Consider the following 27,548-nt stretch of genomic DNA (forward strand, 5'->3'; position numbering starts at 1 on the left):
ATGTACTAAGGGAGAATAAACATAAATCTCAGAACAGTATTCTCTACCAAGGGATAAAGCTACACAATTAATTGCCCATGGCAATTACTGAAAACAAACTTATTTCAAAAGGTAGTTAAAAATTACTTGTTAAGCAATACATTCTACACAGTGAAGGATTACTTAGACACCACAGAGTAAGCATTTGGCAAAAAGTGTAACAGAAATAAATAATAATAATATTTATAATAAACATTTATAATTTCCCATAACACTTTCACACTACATTTTTCTCCTTTTTTACTTTTCTAGAAAAATTTACTCTCAGATCTACGCAATGTATAATACTAATATCTTTTCCTCTTTCTGAGCTCAATATTTTGCTCACTACAGAGGGGTACTGACTCAGTTTTTGAGACTAGCAAATGGGAAGTTATGACACACAAAATGCAAACCAAATATCTTTGTCATAGTCCTGACATCAGCTGTTAATGTGTGTAGTGTTACATTATGGGATAATATTAGTGTAACATGTACAGTGACTAGAAGTGAGAAATGAATGAATAGTGTGGCACTAGCCCATTACATTATTCAAAAACGTTTTTATCACAGAACAATATTGTACATTTGGGATGAACTCAATGAGTTGGCACTGTTTTAAACCAACTGGATTTGTATTTCAGAGGATGGTGGCTCCACTCTTCATCTGGTCATCCTAATTTAGGTTTTCTGAGATTTCAGTCAATTACTTCCAGCAAATGTCTGGTTCCTACTTGAAGGCCACGACTGGCTACCTGTGCTGTCCATGTCAAACTAGAACAGTAACTATGTAAATGTTTGTGTATATGAATTCTGATATTTTTAATCACATACAGTTGATGTTCCTGAGATGTACTGCATCAATGATGTAGGCTGAAGCAATGAATTAAAATTTGCACCATCACTAAGTCTTGAACCTGCATCTCCTGCTAACTAGGTAGATGCCACGTAGGCACTGTGGCTACCACACCTGCACATAGTAGCCTAGTACATCTAGCCTCAGCCCATTGTTATTCCTGTTCTAAACTCACATCAGTATTTCTGGGGCTCTCCAGTGTTGGAGTAGTACCTTAGCTAGCAATGAGCAATATTGGAGAGCCTTGACAATACTGGTGTGAGTTTAGGAGGGGAATAGCAAAGGGCCAATGAGGGTAGGACACGGTATTGGTCTCACCAATTTGGCTCAAACTGTGTGAGTAGAAGCAAGTATATCACTCTTTGAAGTTCCTAAAATATTTTGTCTGAGTGGGTTATAGGAAAAGAGAAAATTCTCTTGAAATTTTTTTGATTACTTTGTGAGTGATATTTGAATAACAGTTGTGGAGTTAGTGGCATGGCGCAGTCAGTAAGCATACAAAGTGATAATTTGGCAGCCCAAGTTTGATTACCACTGCTACCCATTTTTTTTCATTCATTGGGTATTTTATTCCTTGCAATATTAAACTATCAGTTATAAAATTTAAATACAGTCTGTCAGTCCAATTTATATAAGTAAAATCAATAAATAAAATTTATAATTAGTTATGATTACTTTAATCTGATTAGTTAATATGGTTAAACAAGGTTTGTTTTTAAAGGATTCATCTCTGATGGTTTGTGATTTCAACTGTTTTCTGAGATATTGTAATGGTCTGTACAACTGTGAACAGCTTTATACCATGTGTTTGCAGTGATTTTTTGTAAAATCATATTTTGTTGGAAAATGGAAACTGAGCAAGAATTTTCTACCAGACTGGTGAATATGTCGCAATTAAAACTTTTGATGAAGATTTAAAAAACAAAATTCACCAGTGCTCATCATTACTGTTATTCAACTTATGGAGAATAAGGATGATAACCGACAATCCTCCAGCATCTGTAAGAGCTGCAGTGATAGCTATAGATCAAACAATTGCAGAGCAGGTTATTGAAATTATGACTGATAATTTCATAGTAAATGATGAAGATTTAATGTTATGCACTGAGCCTTATGATAAAAATTTTTATGTAGAGGTATGTGGATTTTCTCATTCTCTCTGTGCCCACATATACTTCTACTGTATGCAGTCCTATTTTATTTGTAACAGGTTCCTGCTTCACGTACAGACACGAATGGTGACGATTACAATACAGACAAATAATCTTTTAATACTTTGGTGTCCCTGGCTGAAAAGAATAAAGTAATCAATTTTGCTGATCCTCATATGTGATGGATGTTCCCATTACAAAAATCAAGTTCCCAATCTTGCAAAAAAACTATCTTCAGATATGGGGGAAATAAACAGAACAAGGTGGCACCAGAAATGACTACAGAATCATTCATCAACTCCAAAATATGGGAAAGATTGCAGGATGTACAAGGCTGTTATAAAAAGTGACAATGATAACATTACAACAATGGGCAATGGCAGTTGCATGCCCACATTTATCAGAAAATTTTTGGTATATTGCAAGTGATACCTGGGTGAAAACCTCTAAACAAAAACATTCAATAAGATAACAAAAAAATGACAAAATTTGTCAGCAACAATGATGTTAAAAGTTTGGAAGAAACAGTGGAAGCAGCAGATAAGTTCTGTGTACAGACAAGACGTACACTGATCAGCCAGAACATTATGACTACCAACCTACTATTGATATATGCCCTTCCATGTGGTAGCAGCATCACCTGTCAAAGAATGACTGCTAGTCAGACACAGACACAGAACACATAGATTAGTGAGTGTGTTGTCCATGTGTAGAATGGGGAAGGCACACAATCTATCTGAGTTTGACCAAGGGCAGATTGCGAAGGCCTGGTGGCTCGGCATGAGCACCTCGGAAACTGCACTACTTGTTGGGTGTTTGAGGAATGCTGTGATATATGTTTTCAATTATGACTGAAATAGGCATGTGAGCACTGGCACTGGGTGTTGGCACAGTGTCAGACATTGTGTGCTCTGATGAATCCCAATACCTTCTTCATCATGCTGATGGGAGGGCAAAAATCCATCATCTCCCAGGCGAACAGCTCCTTACACCTGTACTGTGGGACGGAGGCAAGCTGGTGGTGACTCAATTGTGCTCTGGAAAACATTCACATGGGTACCCATGGGTCAAGTGAAGCTTCTGCCAGGCATCATGATGGCCAAGGAGTATCATACACTAGTTGCAGATTACTTACAACCCCTAAATGTGCTCATGTTTCCCAATGACAGCGGCATTTTTCAACAAGGTAATGCACCATGTCACAATGCCAGGAATGTGATGGAATGGTTTGAGGAACACAATAGTGAGTTCAAATTGATGTGCCAGCCCCCAACTCATCAGATCTGAACCCGGTCGAACACATCAGGGAGTGCATTGCCCCCCTCACCAGAATTTATGGGAACTGGGTCACTTGTGCATGCAGAGGTCCAGTGACCTATCGAGGCCTCATTGCTTCCATGCCATCTTGCATCTCCACTGTTATCCATGACAAAGGTGGACATACTGGCTATTAGCTAGGTGTCCTCGCTGATCAGTGTATAATTTTGAATTTCAACCTCGATTATGCAACTAACACTGACCAGTCTGGATGCCAGTATGAATCACTGTATAACCGGACATTGAATTACAAGGCTGTGAAGACCATTTTGGGGAATCTCTCCAAAACCAGAGCACAGTACAGTTTAACAGTTTCAGGGAAACTATTACCCCTTGTACTGTTACGTATGCAGGAGCCTGGCAATAGATTTGTCCTCAGCTTGCGGTTACTGTGAAGAAATTAGTAGAAGAATATAAGAATGTTTCCATTACTTGTTTCAAGTCATGAAAACTAAGAAAAGAGCTTTATGCAAATTTTTTTGGAAACAGTGTTATAACCATACATTGCTGAAAACAAATTCCTTCTATTGATGGGTTTGTGGGGTGGCCAAGCAGATTTCATAGCAGACAATGAGACATGCAGCAATGAGGAAGGTAATATAACGTGTAGTGTTAAGATCATTCCATCCAAATGTGCTCCTCTTGCTCAACCCTTTGATGTATATTTCTATTGCCTAGTGAAAAATGTGATCAAAAGATTACAAAGTACCCCTGATCTGCTATGACAAGAGTGAGAAATACTGTCAAGTGAAGATGAAATTAAAATACATTTGATCGTGCAGTATCAATTCAGTACTGCTGTTTTCACCTCAGTAATTCGATATGCTTGGTATGATCGAAACTGACCCAAGAAAGACCTTCATTTAAAAAAGTGAATGAAGCATATCTTGAAAAAATATTCTTGCTCAAAATATGCATTCATAAAATGTGTACATTGTGAACAATATTTATGTTCAAAATGTTTCTTTGTCAATTATCAGCCAATGCAGTAATGTAATTGCCTGTAATAAATAAAAAGCTGATAATTGCTTGGCAGAATTTTCGGAGCTATTACTTCATTCAAAACTTCACCCAGTTACAAAAATTAATTGTTTAACTATATTCATTACTCAGATTAAAGTAACTGTAAATAATTGTTAATTGTATATTTACATTTTATATCTGGCAGTTTAACATTGCAAGGAATAAAACACAATGTTTAAAAAAAAGAAATAAGATAGCAGAGGAAATGAACTTGAGCTCTGTACACTTACCAACTCCGCCACACCATTAACTGTGAAATTGTTGTTAAAACATTACTCACAATGTAATCAAAAAAACTTTCAAGAGCATATTCTCTTTTCCTATGGCCCACTCAGATGCAATATTTTAGTAACTTCAAAGGTTGATATACTTGCTTCTGCTCACACACATTGAACCAAATCGGTGAGACCTGTTCCGTGGCCTCCTCTTGTGATGCAAGCTGGCATCTTTATTGAGGAGGAAGATGTACTAGAATAATCTGTGCAGTTGTGATAGCCACAGTGCCAGTGTGGCGTAATGGCTGATGCATCTGCCTAGTAAGCAGGAGACCTAAATTCAAATCCCAGCCGGCACAAATTTTAATTCATTGCCTTGACCTACATCACTACTGTATGTTACTTTTGTTGTTCTTAGATTCTAATACTACGACATGACCGATTTCCTTGTAAGAGTGTTCTACAGATGAATGAAACTACTACTACTACAACTACTACTATTACAGCCCTTACTAGTGCTGCTTACAGAACTTATTATGCAACGCTTATCAAAATGCACATTTTGGAAGTGTGGATTCCATAGAAAGAGACTGCTATACATGAAATGGCATGAATTTTAACAGAAGGCAGAAGAAGGTCCTGCACCAAAAAACTAGCTGGATGCTGGAAGGAGTAAATAGTCAAGGAAATATAATTGGTGTTATTGCAGATCCTTCATCAACACCAGTAGATCTCATGGATAAAGGTAAATCTCCCACAACAGAATCTACAGTAGCAGAACACAAACTGTTACAAGAAGATTCACCAGCAGAAGATGAAGCAGCATTTGCACCTATGCCAGCAGAAGCAATAATAGAAGGTAATGTTAGACCTGGCCTCAGAAGAATAACAGCTCCGCCAATACATCTCAAGGATTTCTTACTGGCAGGAATTGGAACACAAACAGTAAGGTAAATGGTGCATCAATGTCAGAAAACAAAAATATTTTAATTGTTTTCTATCAAAACATGTGGTATTTAGGCAGCAAGCTAGGTAAGACAGAAGTCCTTCTGAATGACTGTTTAAAAGAAATTGCAATGGAAACTCCAGGTAGTAATATCTACGATGTAGGAAAAGATAGATTGCTATTTACCGTAAAGGCTCAAACTGACCTACAGGAGAGAGTGACAGTAGCTGCAGAAGACTCAAACAAGTCGGTGTGTTTTTATTGTGCCTGTCTGCAATGTGATGTGTCTTTGTTATGGTAAGTAGCAGTCAGTCTTTTCCCACATTGTTAAAAGAAACTGCAGTCTTATGTTTAAATGAGCATTAGTTAAAAGAGATGCAAAATGTACTGCTGTTACTCATGAGTTTGAAATTGTAAGTAAGTTCTGTAGAACTAACAGAAAAGGAGGTTGTACATGCATATATGTTACGTCAGGGCTAGACACAAATGAAATTAAATATTATAATGTGAAGTGTGTGGAAAAAGACTTTGAATACTATGTATGTGAGTTAAACAAATTCGGAACAATTTTACTCTTTTCCTGTACATTTTTGAAATGCTTCTGAATGAACTCAAACATCAACTAAAAATACAATTGTTCTTGGAAAATTTAATGTTAATTTTAAAAATAACTGTACTAAATAATAACAACTGATCAATTGTTCTTATAATACCACAGCTATAATATTTGAAGACAGGAGGTGTGTGGGTGGATCTGAAACAATAACTGATCAAGTATTTGTCAATCAGAAGAAGTGTGAGCATACCACGAAAGTAATACATACTGGGTTATCGGATCATGAGGCAGTCATATTGATTTTAAATAATATAGCTTTTATGGATCTAGTGGCCTGTGATAAATACAGAGAATAGGTATTTATTAATGAAGACAGCATATGGCTTTTTAATTGCATGTTAAAAATATAACTTGGGACATGGAATCAACCTGTGATGTACGTAAAAGATTTGAGTCATTTCTTGTAAGTTATGAGCATTGTCTCATTTCCTATCAAGCAAGTCTGATTTAAAATCAAAGCAAAGACATAGGTAAACCATGGAATAAAAAAAATCTGTTGACACCCTTAGAAAGTTAAACAAATCTGCCAGAAATGCTATTATGTTAAAACGATATATAAAAATAAAGAAAGTTATAATAGCCACCAAGAAACTTAATAATGGCTCGAACATCAGGAAAGGTAGCAACAAAATAAAATCAACCTGGACTTAATAAATAGGAATAGAGGTAAGCAGAAAAATAAAAAATAAATAAAATAAAATAAAATAAAATAAAACAGTTTTATTATTAAATGTCAATGGAAGTCTGTTGAGGGTCCACTGCAGATAGCCAACATATTCAACAAACATTACACAAATTTACCAGCAAACCTAATTCAAAGTAAGTGTAATTTCAGCTCAAGAGTGCAACTCCCCATGAATGGTAAAACTACATTTCTACATACAGTTACTGGATTAGAGGTATGAAATGCTATAAGTAAATTAAAAAAAATAGAATGTCATATTAGTAGTTATGGGATTCCATACAAAGTAATAAAGCACGGTGCAAGCAAGATACATAGAGTCCCAACTTGTTGACATCATTAATGTATCATTTATTAGCCAGCAAATAATTATAAATTTTTCCTAGAAAAAGTAAAATATTTGATTGCCAAGCCAATTTACAAGAATGGTAACCAGTCTGATGTTATCAATTGCTGACCTATATCGCTGTTGTCTTGATTTTCAACAGTAATACAAAGCATAATGCATTAAAGATTGTCTCATTTTCTTAATAAAAATCAAATATTAGTTAATGAGCAAAATTAAATTAGGAAAAATAGGTCAACTGATAGTGCAGTCGGTAGCGTTCTCACTTCCCGTGCCCGGGTTCGATTCCTGGCGGGGTCAGGGATTTTCTCTGCCTCGTGATGACTGGGTGTTGTGTGATGTCCTTAGGTTAGTTCGGTTTAAGTAGTTCTAAGTTCTAGGGGACTGATGACCATAGATGTTAAGTCCCATAGTGCTCAGAGCCATTTGAACCATTTTTTCATAGTGCAGTATATAACTTTTTAAAAATTTTTATCAATTCCATAGACAAAAATGAATTAAACTGTAGTCTGTTTTTGGATCTATCTAAGGATTTGATGTCATTGACTATAATTCATTGCTCAGGAAGCTACACTGATATGGGATTCATGCAATAGAATGTGATTGTTTCAAATCCTATCTTCCCAAAATGTATCAAATGATAGAGATACAACAATAGGTAAAGTTTATTCATCAGCATACTAAAGAGTCATCAGGTATGGACTGCCATGAGGCCCCGAACTGAGACCATTGCTGTTCAGAATATATATATAAATCACTTGCTAAGCCATATATCAGTGGCAAATACAATATTGATCACCAATGCCAGTCTGTTTGGTAAAGCTATGGACAAAGCTGACCTACACGGAACAGTGACATTAGCTGCAGAAGAATCAAACAAATTGTTTAGGGATAACAAATTAATTGTGAATGACAAGAAAACAGCTTCGATAAACTTCAGACATATAACAAACAAACTAAGAACCAACCTAACAGTATTACTTGGGCTGTGTAAAATAGAGCAAACTCTCTATACTAAATTTTTAGGAGTATGGCTGTATGTGGGAGAAATATATAGAAATGTTATACAAAAGATTAATTCAGTAATGTTATGTTGCTAGAATGCAAAAAATTCATGTAGAAATGATGCAGTGTTCTGTTCGTATGCTGCACTCATTCTTAGCAGGTTAATATATGGCATCTTATTTTGGGGAAATACTAGTCTGGTGAAACAAACATTTATGCTGCAAAACAGAGTAATAGGAACAATAAGAGAGGTGACACATAGATAACCATATAAAAGGAGCTAAAATTCAAGACCTGCCATGACTTTATGAAAGTATGTGTTTTCTGAAGGCATACCAGTAATGTTCTGTTTTAAACAATCAAGTCCAAAACTTAAAAATGAGAAACAGAAGTGATTTTTGTGGTGAAATGCTCATTATCTGCCTAAAATCTGTTTAGTGAATTAGCAAAGAAAATTAAAAGACGTCAAAATTCCACATATTCAAAAAATACCTCAAAAAATACTAATTAACAAGAGTCTTTTTGGTGTCAAGGAATACTTGAGCCATCAGCATTCAAAACAGATTAGTTTATTTCCTCCATCATAGTGATCTGAAGTGCCTGCTTCAAAAATATACTGTAGTCACTTATTATTCTAATTTAGTGCATTATGACTGTTACGCTCATGGTTTCATGTTATATGTAGAAATATTTTATTGGCCAGCATATAACTGTAAATCTTTCTTGTCCTATTATCTATATAAGATCATGTATGACAAATCCTATATCATTTTATAATGATGAGATACAAGGGTGACAAATAAATAAGAGCTTATGTTTACAAAATACTTACAGCATCAATTACCACAACATGATCTGTGTGAGGCAGATTCTGAATCTGATGTGTCACAAGTATTCGTGTTTTATTTTGCAAAAATTTTACAATGCATTCCTCAAAGAGATGTTTTCCCACATGAGTGTCCACTGCTGACAGTGGATCATCAAGAAGATATATGTCTGCATCACGATAAACAGCCCTGAAATATACAAGCACTCAGTTTATCTTGTAATCAGGCAATAGCAAAAAAATAAATGGTTGCAAACAAAATGGAATGATTTGTTTGCCACGTTAAATGCATTTATACTTGACATTTATGTATAGTTAATGAATGTATAAATAGATGTATCAGCACCTACATGTTTTCAGAGCAACTATTTTATGCACAAGAAACTAATGGAAAGTCATGTCGAAATGTAACAACCTTGGTATGCATTCAGAATTACACTTTAGGCCTACTCATTCATCATTGATTTCTAATCATATCACTCAAAAGAGTTGTATTTGTTTAGATCAACTGTATGGGACTCTTTTTTTTTTTTTTTTTTTTTTTTTTTTAACCACTTCTCCTTTCCTCATCATATAGTGGAGATGCTGAGTCACAGATAGGCACAACAAAAGGCTGTCATAAATATAGCTTTCAGCCAGTAAGGCCTTCGTCAAAATTAGACAACTATCACACACATACACACTCACACAAACACAACTCACACACACATGACTGTAGTCTCAGGCTTCTGAGGCCACACTGCCCTTGTACGCTACATTCCATCCTGGATTTTCCATTGTTTGACCTCCTTTCCTCATGTAATACCTACGGTAATGCCATACTAAAGTGTATCCATATAAGCGCATCTTTTTAACTTCTGTGACATCCAAGCAATGTTCTGTTGTGAATTAACATCTGTGCAGGAATGCCTTATGAGTATTTAAATTTCCTTTAGTGATATGAAAAGATAATCTTTCTTGTTTAAAAAGGATTCTTATGTTTTCATGAAAAAGTCCAACTCTATTTTGATTTTTAACCTCTGTGCCATCAATGCTGTTATTTTTTGTTTTGTTTTCCACTTACTTCTATTGCACCTATAGCTCGTTAGCACTTCTATCTTTCAGAAACATTTACATCTATAGACAATCTGAAATGCATGGGTGTTGTCAAAGAACTCAAAAGTATGACTAAATCATTGTATTAGTGTGAGGACACCCTCAGAGATGTGCCTGATGCCATATTAAGTACAGAAGGTAGAAGCAAAATCACCCTACATTGGGTGGCAAAATGTACCAGGTCTTGTGTAGCTGTGACAGTCAGTATATAAGGTAGAAGCAAAATCATCCTACACTGGGTGCCAACATGTAGCAGGTCTTGTGTAGCTGTGGGAAAATCAGAGTCAAAAATGAAAGTTCTTGCTTGTAAAGATGGCTTCAGGTCTTCCTATGGGCACTGTAAGATCCATGGATGGTTTGAGGGACCGGAGAGACATGTGGAGAAGCAGCATACAGATCAGCAGTCAACATACACAAGGTGCTTTATTTAATCATTCAACTAGATTCCTCCATGAACAAGAACAAGTGTTTAATTATTCCCTATGGCTAGAACAGTCATTGTGGTGCATTTACTTTCCCATGTAATATTCTGCACAAAGCACCAGGTGTAGAAATAGACAGTGGCACAGAGAATGAGCTGCTTACATAGAGGAGCAGCAATCCAGAGCGCTGACTCAGTAATGGAGATGCAGATTCTGCATGAGATTTTATATCACTGAGGTACAGAGAAAGACCAGCCAGCAGCATCTTCTGTCTTTACAGTGGGCCACAGCATCCCAGTGGCATGGTGATAGCATTGGTTGTGTCAACCTGTGGGTAGACGACTGGGGATCAGGGAGCAACTGACTGGCAGATTGTTAGTCATCCAGGCTGGAAAAACAGGCGGATGTTGTTGGTTTGCAAACCAGTGACCTGAGAGTTATAGTGATGGCTCCACTCAACACAGACAAGGCATCACATATTGCCCAGTTGGCTGAATTATGATGAGCTGTTTCGGTCATGGTTAAATACTGCTTCCCCCTGTTGATTCCACAGTAACGGTAGTGTTTGTGGCTCTGAGCACTATGCGACTTAACTTCTGAGGTCATCAGTCGCCTAGAACTTAGAACTAATTAAACCTAACTAACCTAAGGACATCACACACATCCATGCCCGAGGCAGGATTCGAACCTGCGACCGTAGCGGTCACGTGGTTCCAGACTGAAGCGCCTTTAACCGCACGGCCACACCAGCCGGCGCAGTGTTTGTGGGTTGCAGTGAAATGTCTGGAATATGTTGATGTTCAGGAAGTGTGGCATAACTGGTAATAGGTTGTTCAAATTGTGTCGATTACATGACATGAGGATGTTACCTGGTTCCAGTGCTCATTTGATGACAGGAGCTGATCATGTAGTTAAATGACCAGCACCTGCTGCCTGGTTTGGCCTCATTACAGTTTTGATCTCTGACTTCTGCTTCAAGTTCTCCAATAGTTTCTTCCTATTACATCAAATATGTAACTGAAGTTATGGTTCAAAATGTTACTAGCACCCTCAATAATCACTAAATGATCATCTTTACTAAGATTTTCCCCAAGCAAGACTAAATCACAGGCGACATTGCTTAGCTCTACACTTGGCTTGAAGTACTAGTTACTTAGTATATACTATCCAAAAACCTCAGATTTTGCCTTTACTAGTCTCAGCTTGAACCTTTTTCATCATCTTGTCAGATTGTCCCTCAACATATTGTGTTGTTGGCACAATTTTGTTCACAGTCTACAAAGTGATGAAGCCATTAGAGATATGTAGCCTAAGGTTAGCAGATTTACATTATCTGTTAAACATCTTGCCTAATTTTGCAGGATTGCCCATAGACCGGTCATCTACAAATCCCTAATCTTTATACCCTCACATTCAAAAATTATAACTCATTGAATACCTATGAGAATGGTTCATTCTATATAATTCTGTCTGTTGATGTTTGAAGCATTAGAATAAAATGTGTTGGATACAGGGTTCAAATTTCCATGATTTCATTAAATTGTTAAATGTGCTGGCCAGAAGATTAGGTGGATCCTCCTCTGTATCCTGTCTAACCTACTGTTTCATATCTCTTTGTTGATGGGTCATTATTTTCCCTGAGAAACGTCTGACCATATATTTTATATATTAGCTCACAAAGCATTAAAATGGATGCTGGAGGCCCTTTGCTGCCCAACCCTATCCCAGACATTTTTAATGGGTGACAGGCTGCGTCAAGGTGCAGGTTGGGCAGGGGGTCTTAGCAGTCATTTTTTTCAATAAGGCTGGCATATTCATCACTACATGTGGTCTGGTAATGTACCACTCAACAATACATGGTAAAGTAGATTATTACCTCTGACTCTACAACTGTAATGTAGCATCTGCTGTTCAAAATGTACTCAATGTAAAGAATCTAAGATGACCTGTTGTATTGAATGATGTCCTAAACCTCTCAGTAAAGAGAGGTCAAGTTCACATGTTCTCTACATTGACATCCTATCCAGTTGCATTTGACTTTCATTCACTATGTCACTCAACAATGCAGGCTGCCAGGTAGTGGTCACCATGGTACAGTCTAACACATATCTGGTTCTCACTGTAGGACATGTTGCTGCAAAATTCTTGAAAAAATTACATTTTGTCACTTAGACTGCTAGCACTAGTGTTATGTTTTCACATTTGTGATTTCTGCATAATGGAAGCCACCACAAATGTGTGCAACTAGGACATCCCATAGCAGCCAGACACAAATCATTGTTGCACAAAAGTCCACATGAGTATAGTGCTCCAGGGTCAAGCCAATACTTTGGCGAAAAGTATTCAGTCTAACACAGGCATACAGCTATGAAGACAGTCAAGTACTCTGATTACAATGTGTGGTGGCTGCACTCAACTGTATTATTCCCACTGGTGCTATACATCCATCACTGACTTGGTATGATGCTTTTATGCCACAGTATGACAAACTCATTTCCTTAAGAGTAATCTCTCTGCCCCCTGCTATCCTGATGCAGTCTTTCACACCAGTGATCAGTGAGGCATGATTGTCCTTGCTTTCACTGATGCCTGTTCAATGATGCCACTTGTAATAACTGACATTACTGGTCACCATAGATGAGGCACTACTAGGCCTGGATCTATGTCACCTCTGTGTAATCTACATCTACCTCTATACTCTGAAAACCACTGTGAAGTGCATTGCAGAAGTACTTCTTATTGCACCGGTTACTATGGCTTCTTCCAGTTCTGTTCATCTATGGAGGATGGGAAGAAATATTGCTTAATTGTCACTGTAACTAGGTTAATTTTTCTTCGTGATCCCTACAAGAGCAATACATAGGGGCATTCTTTGTTCCAGAATGAGATTTTCACTCTGCAGTGGAGTGTGCGCTGATATGAAACTTCCTGGCAGATTAAAACTGTGTGCCAGACCAAGACTCAAACTCGGGACCTTTGCCTTTCACGGGTAAGTGCTCTACCAACTGAGCTACCCAAGCATGACTCAAACCCCGTCCTCACAGCTTTACTTCTGCCAGTACCTCGTCTCCTACCTTCCAAACTTAACAGAAGCTCTCCTGCGAACCTTGCAGAACTAGCACTCCTGAAAGGAAGGATAATGCGGAGACATGGGTTAGACACAGCCTGGGGGATGTTTCCAGAATGAGATTTTCACTCTGCAGCGGAGTGTGCGCTGATATGAAACTTCCTGGCAGATTAAAACTGTGTGCCGGACCAAGACTCGAACTCGGGACCTTTGCCTTTCGTGGACATTCTTTGTTGCTTGGATCTTGGCTGATTCTTGTAATTTGTAAGTAACCTTCCATGGAATAATTTGCAAGAATCTTCAAGCACCTGTCAGTTCAATTTCTCCAACTTTTCATGACATTCTTTCATGGCAAGCAAATCTGTGACACTTCATGGTGCCCTTCTTTATATACATTCAGGTCCTGTTGTTAGTCCTATTTGGAAGACCTGACTTTGTTAGGTGAAGGAAATACAGTGATCTGTATTATTCCTTTTTTTAGCCCAAGTTAAAATTTAATCCAAAGAAAATTTTTAACAAAGTAACATTTGGTATAGGTTCAATGATATTCTGAGATGGGTCACACAAGTGATGTGTAAGTAATCTCCTTTGTAAACTGACAGCATATTCTTAGTATGCTGGCAATGAACTGAGGTCTGCCACCTTCATTATCCATGACTGAGCTAATGTGATTATTTTATTACATATCACTGTAATTTGTTAGACCCAGGTATCTGTACAAGTAGACCGACTTTGATTGTCACTCACTGATCATGCAGTCATAGTTTAGTAATTTTTTGCACTTAGAGAAGTGCACAATTTTACATTTCCAAACATTTGATGCAAGTTACAAATCTTTGTATGACTTTGAAATTTTACCCAGATCTGATGGAATATTTGTGCAGCTCAATCAGTTATCATTAGTACATTGTCCTGTATACCTTCCTAGTTTGGAATTCTTGTATCCTGGCCTAAAATTGATCTGGGCTTTTACTCTGTAGAAACTGCACAATTCATGACCTATGCCACTGTCATTGTTAGGCAGTGCTTAAGAGATACCACAGTCTGTGTAAGGAGTCATTCACAACATGTACATTGGTTGTCTCCATTAAAGCATGTGGCCCATATTTCAGAACATTTCATTTCAGGTCATCTATGACAACTTGGCCACAATTTGGTCACATCTGAAAACATTTGGTCCATTCTCTCTGGGTGGTGGAATATTCACTGTCTTTGTTTATATGTGTTTTGCATGTAAAAGAGATGAAATGAGACTTACACACACTGGTGCTATGTGGGGCTTTCCTTGGTGGTTCACTGGAAGACAGACTATGAAGTTCCAAATAACTAACATATGTTGTTGTTGTTGTGGTCATCAGTCCTGAGACTGGTTTGATGCAGCTCTCCACGTTACTGTATCTGGTGCAAGCTTCTTCATCTCCCAGTACGTACTGCAGCCTACATCCCTCTGAATCTGCTTAGTGTATTCATCCCTTGGTCTCCCTCTACGATTTTTACCCTCCACACTGCCATCCAATACTAAATTGGTGATCCCTTGATGCCTCAGAACATGTCCTACCAACTGATCCCTTCTTCTAGTCAAGTTGTGCCACAAACTCCTCTTTTCACCAATCCTATTCAGTACCTCCTCATTAGTTATGTGATCTACCCAGCTAATCTTCAGTATTCTTCTGTAGCACCACATTTCGAAAGCTTCTATTCTCTTCTTGTCCAAACTAGTTATTGTCCATGTTTCACTTCCATACATGGCTACGCTCCATACAAATACTTTCAGAAACGGCTTCCTGACACTTAAATCTATACTCGATGTTAACAAATTTCTCTTCTTCAGAAACGGTTTCCTAGCCATTGCCAGTCTACATTTTATATCCTTTCTACTTTGACCATCATCAGTTATTTTGCTCCCTAACTAGCAAAACTCCTTTACTACTGTAAGTGTCTCATTTCCTAATCTAATTCCCATAGCATCACCTGATTTAATTCGACTGCATTCCATTACCCTCGTTTTGCTTTTGTTGATGTTCATCTTATATCCTCCTTTCAAGACACTATCCATTCCGTTCAACTGTTCTTCCAAGTCCTTTGCTGTCTCTGACAGAATTACAATGTCATCGGCGAACCTCAAAGTTTTTATTTCTTCTCCATGGATTTTAAAACCTACTCCGAATTTTTCTTTTGTTTCCTTTACTGCTTGCTCAATATACAGATTGAACAACATCGGGGAGAGGCTACAACCCTGCCTCACTCCCTTCCCAACCACTGCTTCCCTTTCATGTCCCTCAACTCTTATAACTGCCATCTGGTTTCTGTACAAATTGTAAATAGCCTTTTGCTCCCTGTATTTTACCCCTGCCACTAACATAAATAGGCAAAAGTGGGTAATGAAATAACTGCTTTGTAGAAATACACTTACACTACAATGAATGTTTATATGCAATACCTATTTACCCCTCCTTATGAGCAGAGAATCTGTCAATGGTGCATTTACTTAACTCTTTGATGCAACATTTGAAGTCTTCCTTGATGAAGAGAAGTGCTAGTACTGTTAACCATTCATGACTCACAGTACTTTGCAGAATAGTTATTATTCTGTTAAGAGGAGTGAAAAATTGCTCCATTTCAGATGGCACTGGAATGGTAACAATCCTTTCAGGAGTTGCATTGTTTCACTTAAAGGCTCCTGCAAATTATTTTTGGGCAGCAATGCAAATGTGCAGAAGTGGATCAGTATCTATGAGAGTTCTAAAAAATCATTCTTAGAATATAGTATCTGAAGCTCCTTTCTCAGCTTATTGCGGTCAAAGAAGAAACATGTTTGACAAGAGATCTGCAGCAACTTTTGTAGGAACTGAATTTTCACTTTTAAATAAAGTTGCAGCAATCAGATGCCTTTGAAGCCAAAGCATTCAGCAACTGTAACTGTGTCACACATTTCTTTACAGCAACAGCACTTGGAATTTTGTTTCCCAACTCTATCTTTACAGTATGCAGCAGCTCTCTGTATGTTGAAACTGTGTCAGCTATGCTACCTCAGATACCCAGTATGGCTCATTTGAAATGTTCTACTCCTTGCTGCACAGTCAGTGGATCAACTCATTTTTGTAATTGTCTGTACAATATGTCAACATGTGGCATAATATAATTGAATACAGACAATCAAAATTGAAATGCTGGGTGCTTCAATTTTGGGCAGAGCCCTCTTGCTTGAGTAATTGTAGTAGTGTGCCAAGATACTCATGTTTCTTCACTTCTGTGGTAAATGACTGAGAGTGCCAATACTTCTTAAGAATCCAAGTCATTTTGCAAACAGTGTTTTCTTTTGCAAACAACAAATACAAAAGAGAGTTCAATATTCTTGTGATATCACAAACCACATATCCAGCCTACTTTCTTGTTAATATCTAGTCTGAAAATTCTTACTGTTTCAAACAATAGAAAATCCAGGATGGAATGTAACAATATTGAGAAGGAATGTTGCTACTCACCATAGAGTGGAGATGCTGAGTCGCAATAGGCACAACAAAAAGATTCATACTTTTGAGACTGCAGATGTGTGTACAAGTTGCATTTGTGTGAGTGTGTGCGTGTGTGTATGTGTTTGTATTACTGACAAAGGCCTTAATGGCCGAAAGCTATAATTGTGTGAACCTTATTGTTGTGCCTACTGTGACTCAAAATTCTTACAGTTTCTTTACTTTTATTTTTATTTTTATTATCTGACTTGACTTCTGAAGTCAGTCTCCCTCGGATCTTGGTAAGTAGCTCATCTTCGAGTGACAGGAAAGAGAAATTAATAGCCTTGAGTCTCTCCAATGAATTACCACACATATGACTTCACATTATAGATATGGAATCCTCTCACATGACAGACAGTAAAATCTGTAGGATTGATAACTTAGCTGCAACAAAAAGAATTTTTTTTTTTTTTTTTTTTTTTTTTTTTTTTTTTTTTTTTTTTTTTTTTTTTTTTTTTTTTTTTTTTTTTTTTGGACCACTTTGATTTCTGTGTTGTTAGCAGTAACCACAAGGTACAAGTAAAATAAATGGTGCCAATCTAAAAATAAGTTTTATTCACACTTTCAATACATTCATTAAACTCAAAAGGAGCATGCAGTAATAGTACTGCATGGTCCAGTCACATTAACATGATCACCACCGATGTTCAACATCAATAACCACTCACAGCCAGCAGGTCACAGGTGCAGGGTACAGTGCGATCATTGTCATAATGCAGAGACGGAGCAATTTATTTGATGCCCAGAAGGGCATGGACATCAGCTTTCAAGCAAAGGGTGGAAGCATTTCCAAAATGGCTAAGCTTTTAAACTGTTTGCACAATGCCACAGTTAAAGTATACTGTGCATGGCAAAATAGTGCTGATCAAACCTGGCCCTGAAATGACAGTGGGGCACCATGAGCCTTAGATGACAGAAAAGAGCAACAGCTGTGGAGACAAGCACGGCTGAATAGACTGTTCAGCAACTGACTGCCCAGGTGAACCAAGGGGCTAACATCAGTGTCTGTTCAATGACCATTCAGTGAATGCTGCTGTGTTGGGCCCCCCACATCAGGCTCCTGCTTCGTGCACCCATGCTGACTGCTGTTCATTGGCAATGAAGACTGGAATTTGCACATCAGTACCACAACTGGATGTTCACTGAGTAGCAGCTGGTGGCATTTTTAGATGAATCTCATTTAATCTCCATTGGACAGATGGCCATAGGCATAAACAGCCCTTCAACAATTGTTGTAAGTATCCAGGCAGGAGGAGGAAGCATTATGATCTGGGGAATGTTTTTGCGGCATCCCATGGGTGATCTTGTTATTATGGAAGGCACACTGGATCAACACAAGTATGCATTTGCCCTTGGGGGCCATGTCCATCCCTACATGCAGTTTTATTCCCTCAGTGTTATGCCATTTACCAGCAGGACCATGCAATGTGTCACTCAGCTCACAATATACATGTTTGGCTGGGTGAGCACCAGGAATGGTTTGTAATACTCCTCTGGCTACCAAATACTAAGGATTTAAATCCAGTCAAAATTTTTGTGGAACCACCTCCATCGGGCTATTCTCACCATGGATCCTCAACTGAGAAACACAGTGCAGCTGGTGATTGCACTGGAATTTGGATGGCTCCATATTGCTGTTGGTACCTTCAAGAAACTCGTTGACTCTCTTGCTGCACATCCATGCTGCAAAAGGTGGTTGTTCATGCTTTTGACAGGTGATCATATTAATGTGACTGGACTGTGTATCACAATGGAAAACATAACATTTGTAGTAGGAAATTAAATTCGGTTAGCATCAGTGTGATTTTTCAACTGGCATCTTCTCCACAAGTTCAGTAAACCTGAAGATAATAGTATAACTCAAAGCAACACACATATCATCACGTACTTTGAATTGATTCAAGGATTTATATTTAATTACTAGGAGATCATGAAACCCTTGTGCACAGAAATAAGTTGTGGAGACAAGTTTAAGAAATTATGGTTCATATGAAGGCGTAAAGGAAGTGTTTCCCATCACTTTTTTGGGAGTGGGACAGGGTATTGGGTAAAGGGTAAAGGATAACCTCTGCCACGCACTTTACAGTGACTTACGGAGTATGTATGCAGATGTGAATGTAGATGTGAAGGTCTAGTGCATATTTAATAGCTGCTTATGGGTGTACTAGTGTAAATTCAAAGACATAGTTGATGTACAATATAACTATCCACAATCTTGATGTACCAATCTATGCAGAACTTTTATATTCAAATGAATAAGTCAGAGAGAAGACTGTCATTGACGTAAACAATGGACGTACCATTTCTGGACATTGTCAACATGAACAAAGAATGAACTCTATCTGCTCTTGCAAATTAATGGGGGAATAGTTGTGGTCACTTAGGGTTAATAACTGGCACATGGAAAAGAATCCTGTCACATAGTTACCTGGCAAGGTTGACGCGTGCCTTCTGCCCCCCAGACAGTGAGGTTCCACGCTCGCCCACAACAGTGAGGTCCCCCTGGGGCAGCAGGTCCAGGTCTCGCTGCAGTGCACATGCCCGGATGACCTCTCGGTACCGCCACCGGTCGAAGGGCAGTCCAAACAGGATATTCTGGCGAACCGTGGCTGCGAACACCCAAGGATCCTGACATGCATATGACAGCTTGCCATATGCCTTGCATTTGCCCTCACTCACCATAAGCTCTCCCAGTATAGCTTGCAGCAGAGAGCTCTGAAACAATAAGATGAAACCTTAACTAATACTTAATTATAATAAATGTAAATTATTAACAAATAAAAAGAATAACAAAAAGTTCCATTTAGCTAGATCCACAGTTGCTCCTTTCAACGATCAGTCAGCAAAATAACAGATAATGAGATAACCTCTTGTAGCATAGAAAATCAAGCAAAAATGCTCAGCAGACAAATGGCGACTGGCTCTAATGTTATATGCCCACAATACTGCACGAACAATCCAAAAAACCTGCATAAATACATACATACAAAAATACATGAATGCTAGTTCCATATATCATGAATACAACATTTCATAATGATGTGGAATGTGCCACTTTAGTATAAGTTTTCTTTACACAAAATAATTAATTTTTTTTTTTCAGTTACTACTTCATATCCACAAATTCATCTATTAAGTAGAAGGAGTTGTCATTCAGAATTTTTTTTTTTTTAAATTTGCTTTTAAATGTTGGTTGGCTATCTGTCAGACTTTTAATGCTGTTTGGTAAATGACCAAAGACATTTTTGGCAGCATAATACATCCCTTTCTGTGCCAAAGTGAGATTTAATCCAGAATAGTGAAGATCATCCTTCTAGTGTTGTAGTATGCACTTCACTATTATTTTTGAATTGGGGTGGGTTATTAATAACGAATTTCATAAATGAATAAATGTATTGGGAAGGTACTGTGAATATACCGAGTTCCTGAAATAAATGTCTGCAAGGTGATCTTGGGTAGGCTCCAGCTATTATTCTGATTACATGCTTTTGTGCAATGAATACTTTCTCTCTTAATGATGAATTGCCCCAAAATCTGATGCCATATGAAAGCAGTGAATGAAAATAGGCATAGTAGGCTGATTTACTGATATGTTTATCACCAAAATTTGCAATAGCTCTAATAGCATAAGTAGCTGAATCTAACTGTTTCAGCAGATCATTTATGTGTTCTTCCAATTCAATTTCTCATCAATGCATACACCCAGAAATTTTGAATATTCTGTCTTAGCAATAGACTTCTGTTCATAGTCTAATTATCAATGCTGTTATGCCATTTACTGTACAGAACTGTATAAACTGTATTTTCTCAAAATTTAGTATGAGTCCATTTGCAGAGAACCACTTAATAATTTTCTGAAAGACATTTACAATTTGCTCAGTTGTTTCTTGTTTGTTGGGTGTGATTACTATACTTGTGTCATCAGCAAAAAGTATTAGCTTTCCATCTTCATGAATACAAAGTGGCAAGTCATTAACAGAATAGAATAGAATAGAATGGAATAGAAACTTTATTGTCGCATAACATGTCATATAAAGTCAGATGATTGGGACATAGGTGACTCATCAGTTTAAAGCTGGTTTCTAATTGTAAGTATACAGAATAATTACAGGTATTTTGTAATTTTAGTAGCACAAAATAGTTTTAAAATAATCATGTTGAAAATAAAGTAAAGTTAAGAATAAGTATTTACTTAAAGTACTTTTTAACTTGACAGAATAAAATGTAACATCAGGCACAGCTATTTGTGAAAGCCAGTCATAAATTTTTCTACTCTGTAATAATATTTACTTGCTAGGTATTATTTTAAATGATATCCAAATTCTTCTGGTTCATAATTTTTAAATTTTTCACAGACTTTATTTTCCAGCCTCTTACCAAAATAGCAAGGTGTCTTCCCCAGCAGTTTTACCCTAAGAGTTGGTAATTTATACTGATATTTGTTTCTTATTTCATAATCATGATTAAACAGGTTATCCTCAAAAGTTGTGGGTTTTGTTTAGAAAACTTAACTGTCTCATAGATGTGAGAGGCCAGGAACAGTCATAAGATCAAGGGCCTCGAACAGAGGTCTTCGCGATTGTCTTTTTTTCTGCACCTGTCAAGGCTCTAATGATTTTTTTCTGTAGCCTAAAGACTCTCTGTAAGTTTGCTTTCTTTTATCCCCAAAAAATTATACCATATCTAATCACAGTTACAAAATATGCATGTGTTTTGACTGGTGTTTCTATTACACTGCTTTAACATTCAGTGAAAGTATTAGACTATTTAGATGGTGACACATGGCATCTACATGGTCTGCCCATGATGAATTCTCATTTAGCATCACACCTGCGAATTTGGTACAGTTTGTGGTGGCAAGCTGTTTGTCCTCATATGGTATTTCTAGTATATCCTGTACAGCTTGTTTTGTGGTAAAGTGAATGATTTGTGTCTTTGTTAGATTTAATTTCAGACCATTATTTCTCACCCAGGCCTCAATTTCATCGAGAGACTGCTGAAGATGACTAATTCAGTCTTTTTCCAACTTGAGAAGAATCTCTTACCAGTTTCTTCTATTACTATTCTTTGTTTCCTGTTTAATAGGTAAGATGACATCCATCTCAGCAAATTTTCACTAAAACCATATACTTGTAGCTTGAAAAGTAGTAGTTTGTGATCTACTATGTCAAAGGCTTTATTTAGGTCACAAAAGATACCCGATACATTCATATTTTTATCTAGACTACAACTAATTTTTGTAATAAGTTAATTAATGGCTTGCACAGTGCAGTGTCCTCTTTGGAAACCATTTTGATTGTTCTGGATAATATTATGCAGATTATTATAGTTAACTATCTGCTTACATGCAGCACTTTCAAATATTTTGGAAAATATTGATAACAATGAGATTGGTCAATAATTACTCACTTCATCATGTTTGCCTTTTTTGTAAATGGGTCATATTTCAGCATACTTCAGTCTATCAGGAAAACATCCTTCCTCGAAAGATTGATTCATTATAAGGGACAGAGGATGTGCAGTACTATGGGTGACTGCCTTTATTATTTTTGTAGGAATTTCATCCCAGCCTCCAGAATTTAAATTCTTCAAGGACTTTATATCAGCTACTTCAGAATAGGAGATATAGGTGAATTTAAATTTAGTGGGGTTACATAAACTGGAAATAGGGTACACATTTGGTGGTGAAAGTTCATCAGTTTTACATGGATTTATGAAGTGGCTGTTAAACTCTTCACAGATTTGTGTAGGGTTCCAAACAGGCTCACCTTCAACCACTGGTTCAAGTATCTGTTGTCTGCCTTGTTGATACCTATTTCATTCTTTACAATGGTCCATATTTCTTTAGACTTAGTTTTAGTATTTGAAATGTAATTATTATTCACCAATTTTTTGGCTTCTCTGACAACTTAATCAAAGATTTTCTTATATTGCCTCAAATAATTTAAGAATCCTGGGTCTTGATTGACTAAAACCTCCATATGAAAGTCTCTTTTCCTCATGCTTGAAATCTGAATGCCCCTTGGTATCCATGAACACTTCTTAGGTGTGTCAATTTTTATAGTTACAAAAGGAAAGCATTCTTTGAGCACCATCAATAGGGCCTCCAGAAAATTACTGAAATTTTCATTTACTGAGGACTTAGCAGTAAATGGCCATGAGATCAGGCTGATTTTTATTGATGAGCATTTCTACATTTCCTTGTATAAAATTCCTGATTTTATTATTTGTGCACTTTGGGCTAACACAGGGTAATGGCACTAATAGAGCACTGTTGTCTGGGATCCCCAAGCTTACTATGAATTTTTCTGTTACTCTGTAGTTTAAGCTACTAGCAATGTTATCTATGCAGGATACCGAAAGAGCAGTTACCCTTGTCATTTCTACAAAATTTAGAATAAAACCATGTATGGACATCAGCTCCTCCATCTTAAAGGCAAATTTGTCTTTTTTTCCTCACATGTACATTAAAATCAGCACAAACAACATTTTTTTAAAATAGCTTTTCAGTTTTGAGTTGGTGGAGTAAATTTTCAAGTTTGACCAGAAAACTGCAGGGCTTTGAGTAACCAGGGGTAGGATATATGCTGAATATCAGCATTTTATAGTCCTTTAAGTTCTATGCAACAACTCTCAAATGTGTGTTCTTCACTTAAATAATTGAAAATTTTCTTAATTTGGTATTTTACTGATGAATGAACCAGAATACATGAACCACAATACCCTTTGTCTCTACAGAAGCTAGCTGCTACTTCATAATCTGTAAGTTTGTTCAATAAATTTATGTTTTCATTTCTAAGCCAATGTTCACTTAACCCTTCTAATACCGAGCATTTTTTGTTACACTGAGTACCATTGGGGTCTTTAGTGACCCCAACAGAATTTATTTTTTATTAAAGATAGTTTTAATAATGGTAGAATAAAATCACAGTCCTTGTTTTTTCCACAATCTAAAACATGATGTCAGTGATATTACATTAATTTGAAATGCATATTTTTTTAAATTATTTATTTCCGTACAATTTACAAATGATTCTCATGAAACTACAAACATTTTTGATTAAATTCCGAATTGACACTAATGACGCATTTTTTTTAATTTTTTTTTATTTATTTATTTATTTATTTTTTCTCTCTCTCTCTGTGCTGTTGATGGAAGTACTGGGGAAATAATTTTGTCTGGCTTTCTTCTGACGAGCTGCTTTCCTAATTCTATGAGAAATGCCCATCTCTTGTAGTTGGTCCTTTCTGCCCAGTCTGGTGTAAGATGTAGCCATATGACAAATGCATTCAGTGCACTGATATCAATCATGTTGTAAAATAATACCATTGGCCACCTTCTGCTCATCTTCTTCATAGTGTATGTTCTAACCAGCTTGTCCATGGTATCTACTCCTGATTTTGTTTTATTATAACCCAGAATCATTGCTGGCTTGCGTTCTTCACGATCTTCCGTTTCCTTCCTTGAATGCATTGTACTGAGCAAAGTTACAACTTTTCCCTTTTTCGGACAATATGAAACATTTTAAGCATGCTCTTGGAATCCAAAAATAGATGAATATTTGACTCAACCTTTGGTCTGAGTGAAAGCATGTGGTAGTTCTCCTTTATTTTTTCTAATTGTTCCTAAGAGTGTGAGACTGATTTTCAGAAGTTCTCTCGCCAAACTAAGGCTAGTGAAAAAATTGTCAGTTGTTACATTTCTGCCACTGTTGTCTAAGCCTTTCACCATATCTAAGGCAATTCTCTTGCCTTGACCAACTTCACGAGATTCGTTTTCTTGTTGACCAGTGTAAACTTGGAGATTGAGAACGTAAGATGTTGCACTATCACATACAGCCCACAATTTCAACCTATATTTTCCTGGTTTTGAAGGAATATATTGCCGAAATAGACAGCTACCATGAAATGCCACAAGTCAGAAATATGTGTTACTTCCTGTTCAGGCTGGACATCTGCGCTGTCCATATCTTCTTCTGAACTTCTGTCTGATTGAGGAATATTCTCTTCTAAGACGACAATTTCTCCATCGCTGAATGAGACATCAGAAACTATATCGCTGATAACACTATTTGATTCTCCAGATAAAGGATTATCCTGCAGTAATATTTCAAGCACTTCGTCTTCAGATAGGTGACGAGACATTTTCCACTAAATGCAACACACACAATAGTAGTCTCCACTTGTATGGAACAAATAACTGTCGGCTTATAAAGTATTGGCAACAATCACATGTTACAACAATATTTACAAGAATAAAACAAAGGAAATACAGCAACAGTTACGCGTTCAATGCAGCATTATTGGGTAATAATACAGTAAGAGAGCATTGGTGTCGCCTTTGACCCCAATGGTGTGCAGTTATTTTTTTTGATTTTCTGCAATACTAAATATTTTCAAAAAGTTATATTAATATATTATGAACCCATTACTTAATTCAGAAAAAGTCCGAATTTTTCGGAATAGGAAAAAAGGTATATTTTACAGAAAATTACGGCATGGTGTCATTACAGACCCCACGGTATTAGAAGGGTTAAGCAAATAACTTTTGCAGACCATTTTGTTCTCTCTAGAAATATTTCTAAGTCATGAAGCCTACTGACCAGATTACTTGATAAACCTCTAATATTCAAGTGCATAATATAATTTTTATTCGCTATTCTAGATGTGATGTCATCAAAATCATCTACTCTAAACTGGCCAGACACAACTTTTTTTGGATTACTTATCTTAATGTTGTTTCCATCACAGTTTCTACAAAATAATCATTAAGATGGCATTATGGTGAAGTTTCTCTCGCATTGTGAGTGGCTCCTATAGATTCTTCTGCTGTTATTTCTTCTGTTGATGTTGTTGGTTCTTCTGTTGTTGCTTCTTCTCTTGTTGCTTGTTCATTTGATGATGGTAGTCCTGATTCTGTCAATGCTGATGCTGCCACCAGTTGTGACAGTGGCTCTGTTGTTGTCTCTGATGATGGTGGTTCTGCTGTTGATTGAGATGATGTTGCTACATCTGTAGTTCCTACGACATCTGATGATGATTGTCTTGCTTCAGTCAATGCTGGTTTTTCTGCCACTGGTGAGGGCTGTGATTTATCAGCTGATGATGATGGTTTTATAAAACAAGGGACCCAAGACTGGACCCAGTGGGACACCGTTCTTGATACCTCCTCAGTTTGAGGAATCTGCTCATTTTTGCAGACTATCTGTATTGTTAATTACAACCTTCTGCATTCTTCCAGTCAAATATGAATTAAACCATTTATGCACTGTCCCACTCACACCTCAATACTTAAGCTTATCTGGAAGAATGCTTCTCTTCTAGCAGTAATCTGTCATACATCTCTGGAAGAAGCAACCATTCCATAAGATTTGAAAAATGCGTCAGTCATTTCTGTATGTAAGGTATGACACGCTGCCATCCTCAAGTTTAATATGCCACATATGGCTGTGATTTTAACAACAATAACAGTAAAACATATTTTTTTATATTATTATTATTATTATTATATATTTATAGATTGTTCTTGGTAGAACAATTCCATATTTAAGGTTGCAAACAAACAAACTGTCCTTTTGGTCACTGATATTAATTTATTTCCCCCCAATAAATCAGAGCAAAGAGTTCAGTAACAATATTTGCAAATTATCTTTGTGTATCAATGCAGCACACCTTGTACAGTAATGGTAATAAATTTTATAATATAGGAACAGAACAACAAATGGACACTGCAGAAGTAGGTGCATTTTTTGCTTGGGTGATATAATGCATTTAAAACTTTAATACGGTGGATTATGATGATTACTTTTAAAATTAGCTTGAAATTACCTCATGATAACAGATAATAAAAGTGGTACTTATCAGCACGCATTAAAAATTATTGTTTCATAATGTGGAGAAACTTTTTAAGCTCAAACACTGAAAGTTTAGGATAAAAATGATGCAAAATTGATGAGATGTAAATTTGTTTATGGTTACATATAAACAAACAACACTAGCTGAAAAAATACAATTTGCTATAGTCAGATGACTGTCTTGAATGGAGATTAGAAGACATGCAAGACATTTACATTGTGTGGGCTGAATGCAAATCAGGCAGCATGTAATGCTCAGATATTGCAGTAAGTTGGAGAAAACATTGTTGTTGTTGTTGTTGTGGTCTTCAGTCCAGAGACTGGTTTGATGCAGCTCTCCATGCTACTCTATCCTGTGCAAGCTTCTTCATCTCCCAGTACCTACTGCAACCTACATCCTTCTGAATCTGTTTAGTGTATTCATCTCTTGGTCTCCCTCTACCATTTTTACCCTCCACGCCGCCCTCCAATACTAAATTGGTGATCCTTTGATGCCTCAGAATTTGCCCTACCAACCGATCCTGTCTTCTAGTCAAGTTGTGCCTCAAATTTCTCTTCTCTTCAATTCTGTTCAATACTTCCTCATTAGTTATG

General features: G+C 36.9%; 1 protein-coding gene across 2 annotated transcripts in view; it reads right to left on the reverse strand.

Moving 5' to 3' along the window:
- Window positions 1–27,548, reverse strand: part of LOC124594829 (ATP-binding cassette sub-family C member 4-like) — a 316,274-nt gene that overhangs the window by 124,319 nt on the left and 164,407 nt on the right. For both annotated transcript variants that reach the window (XM_047133276.1, XM_047133277.1), the window contains 2 exons: window positions 19,529–19,815; window positions 9,008–9,191 (listed from right to left, as the gene is read on the reverse strand). In XM_047133276.1, the coding sequence (XP_046989232.1) occupies window positions 9,008–9,191; window positions 19,529–19,815 (471 nt within the window). The remainder of the gene's footprint in view (window positions 1–9,007; window positions 9,192–19,528; window positions 19,816–27,548) is intronic.

The sequence above is a fragment of the Schistocerca americana genome, chromosome 2 (assembly GCF_021461395.2).
Source record: "Schistocerca americana isolate TAMUIC-IGC-003095 chromosome 2, iqSchAmer2.1, whole genome shotgun sequence".
NCBI lineage: Eukaryota > Metazoa > Arthropoda > Insecta > Orthoptera > Acrididae > Schistocerca > Schistocerca americana.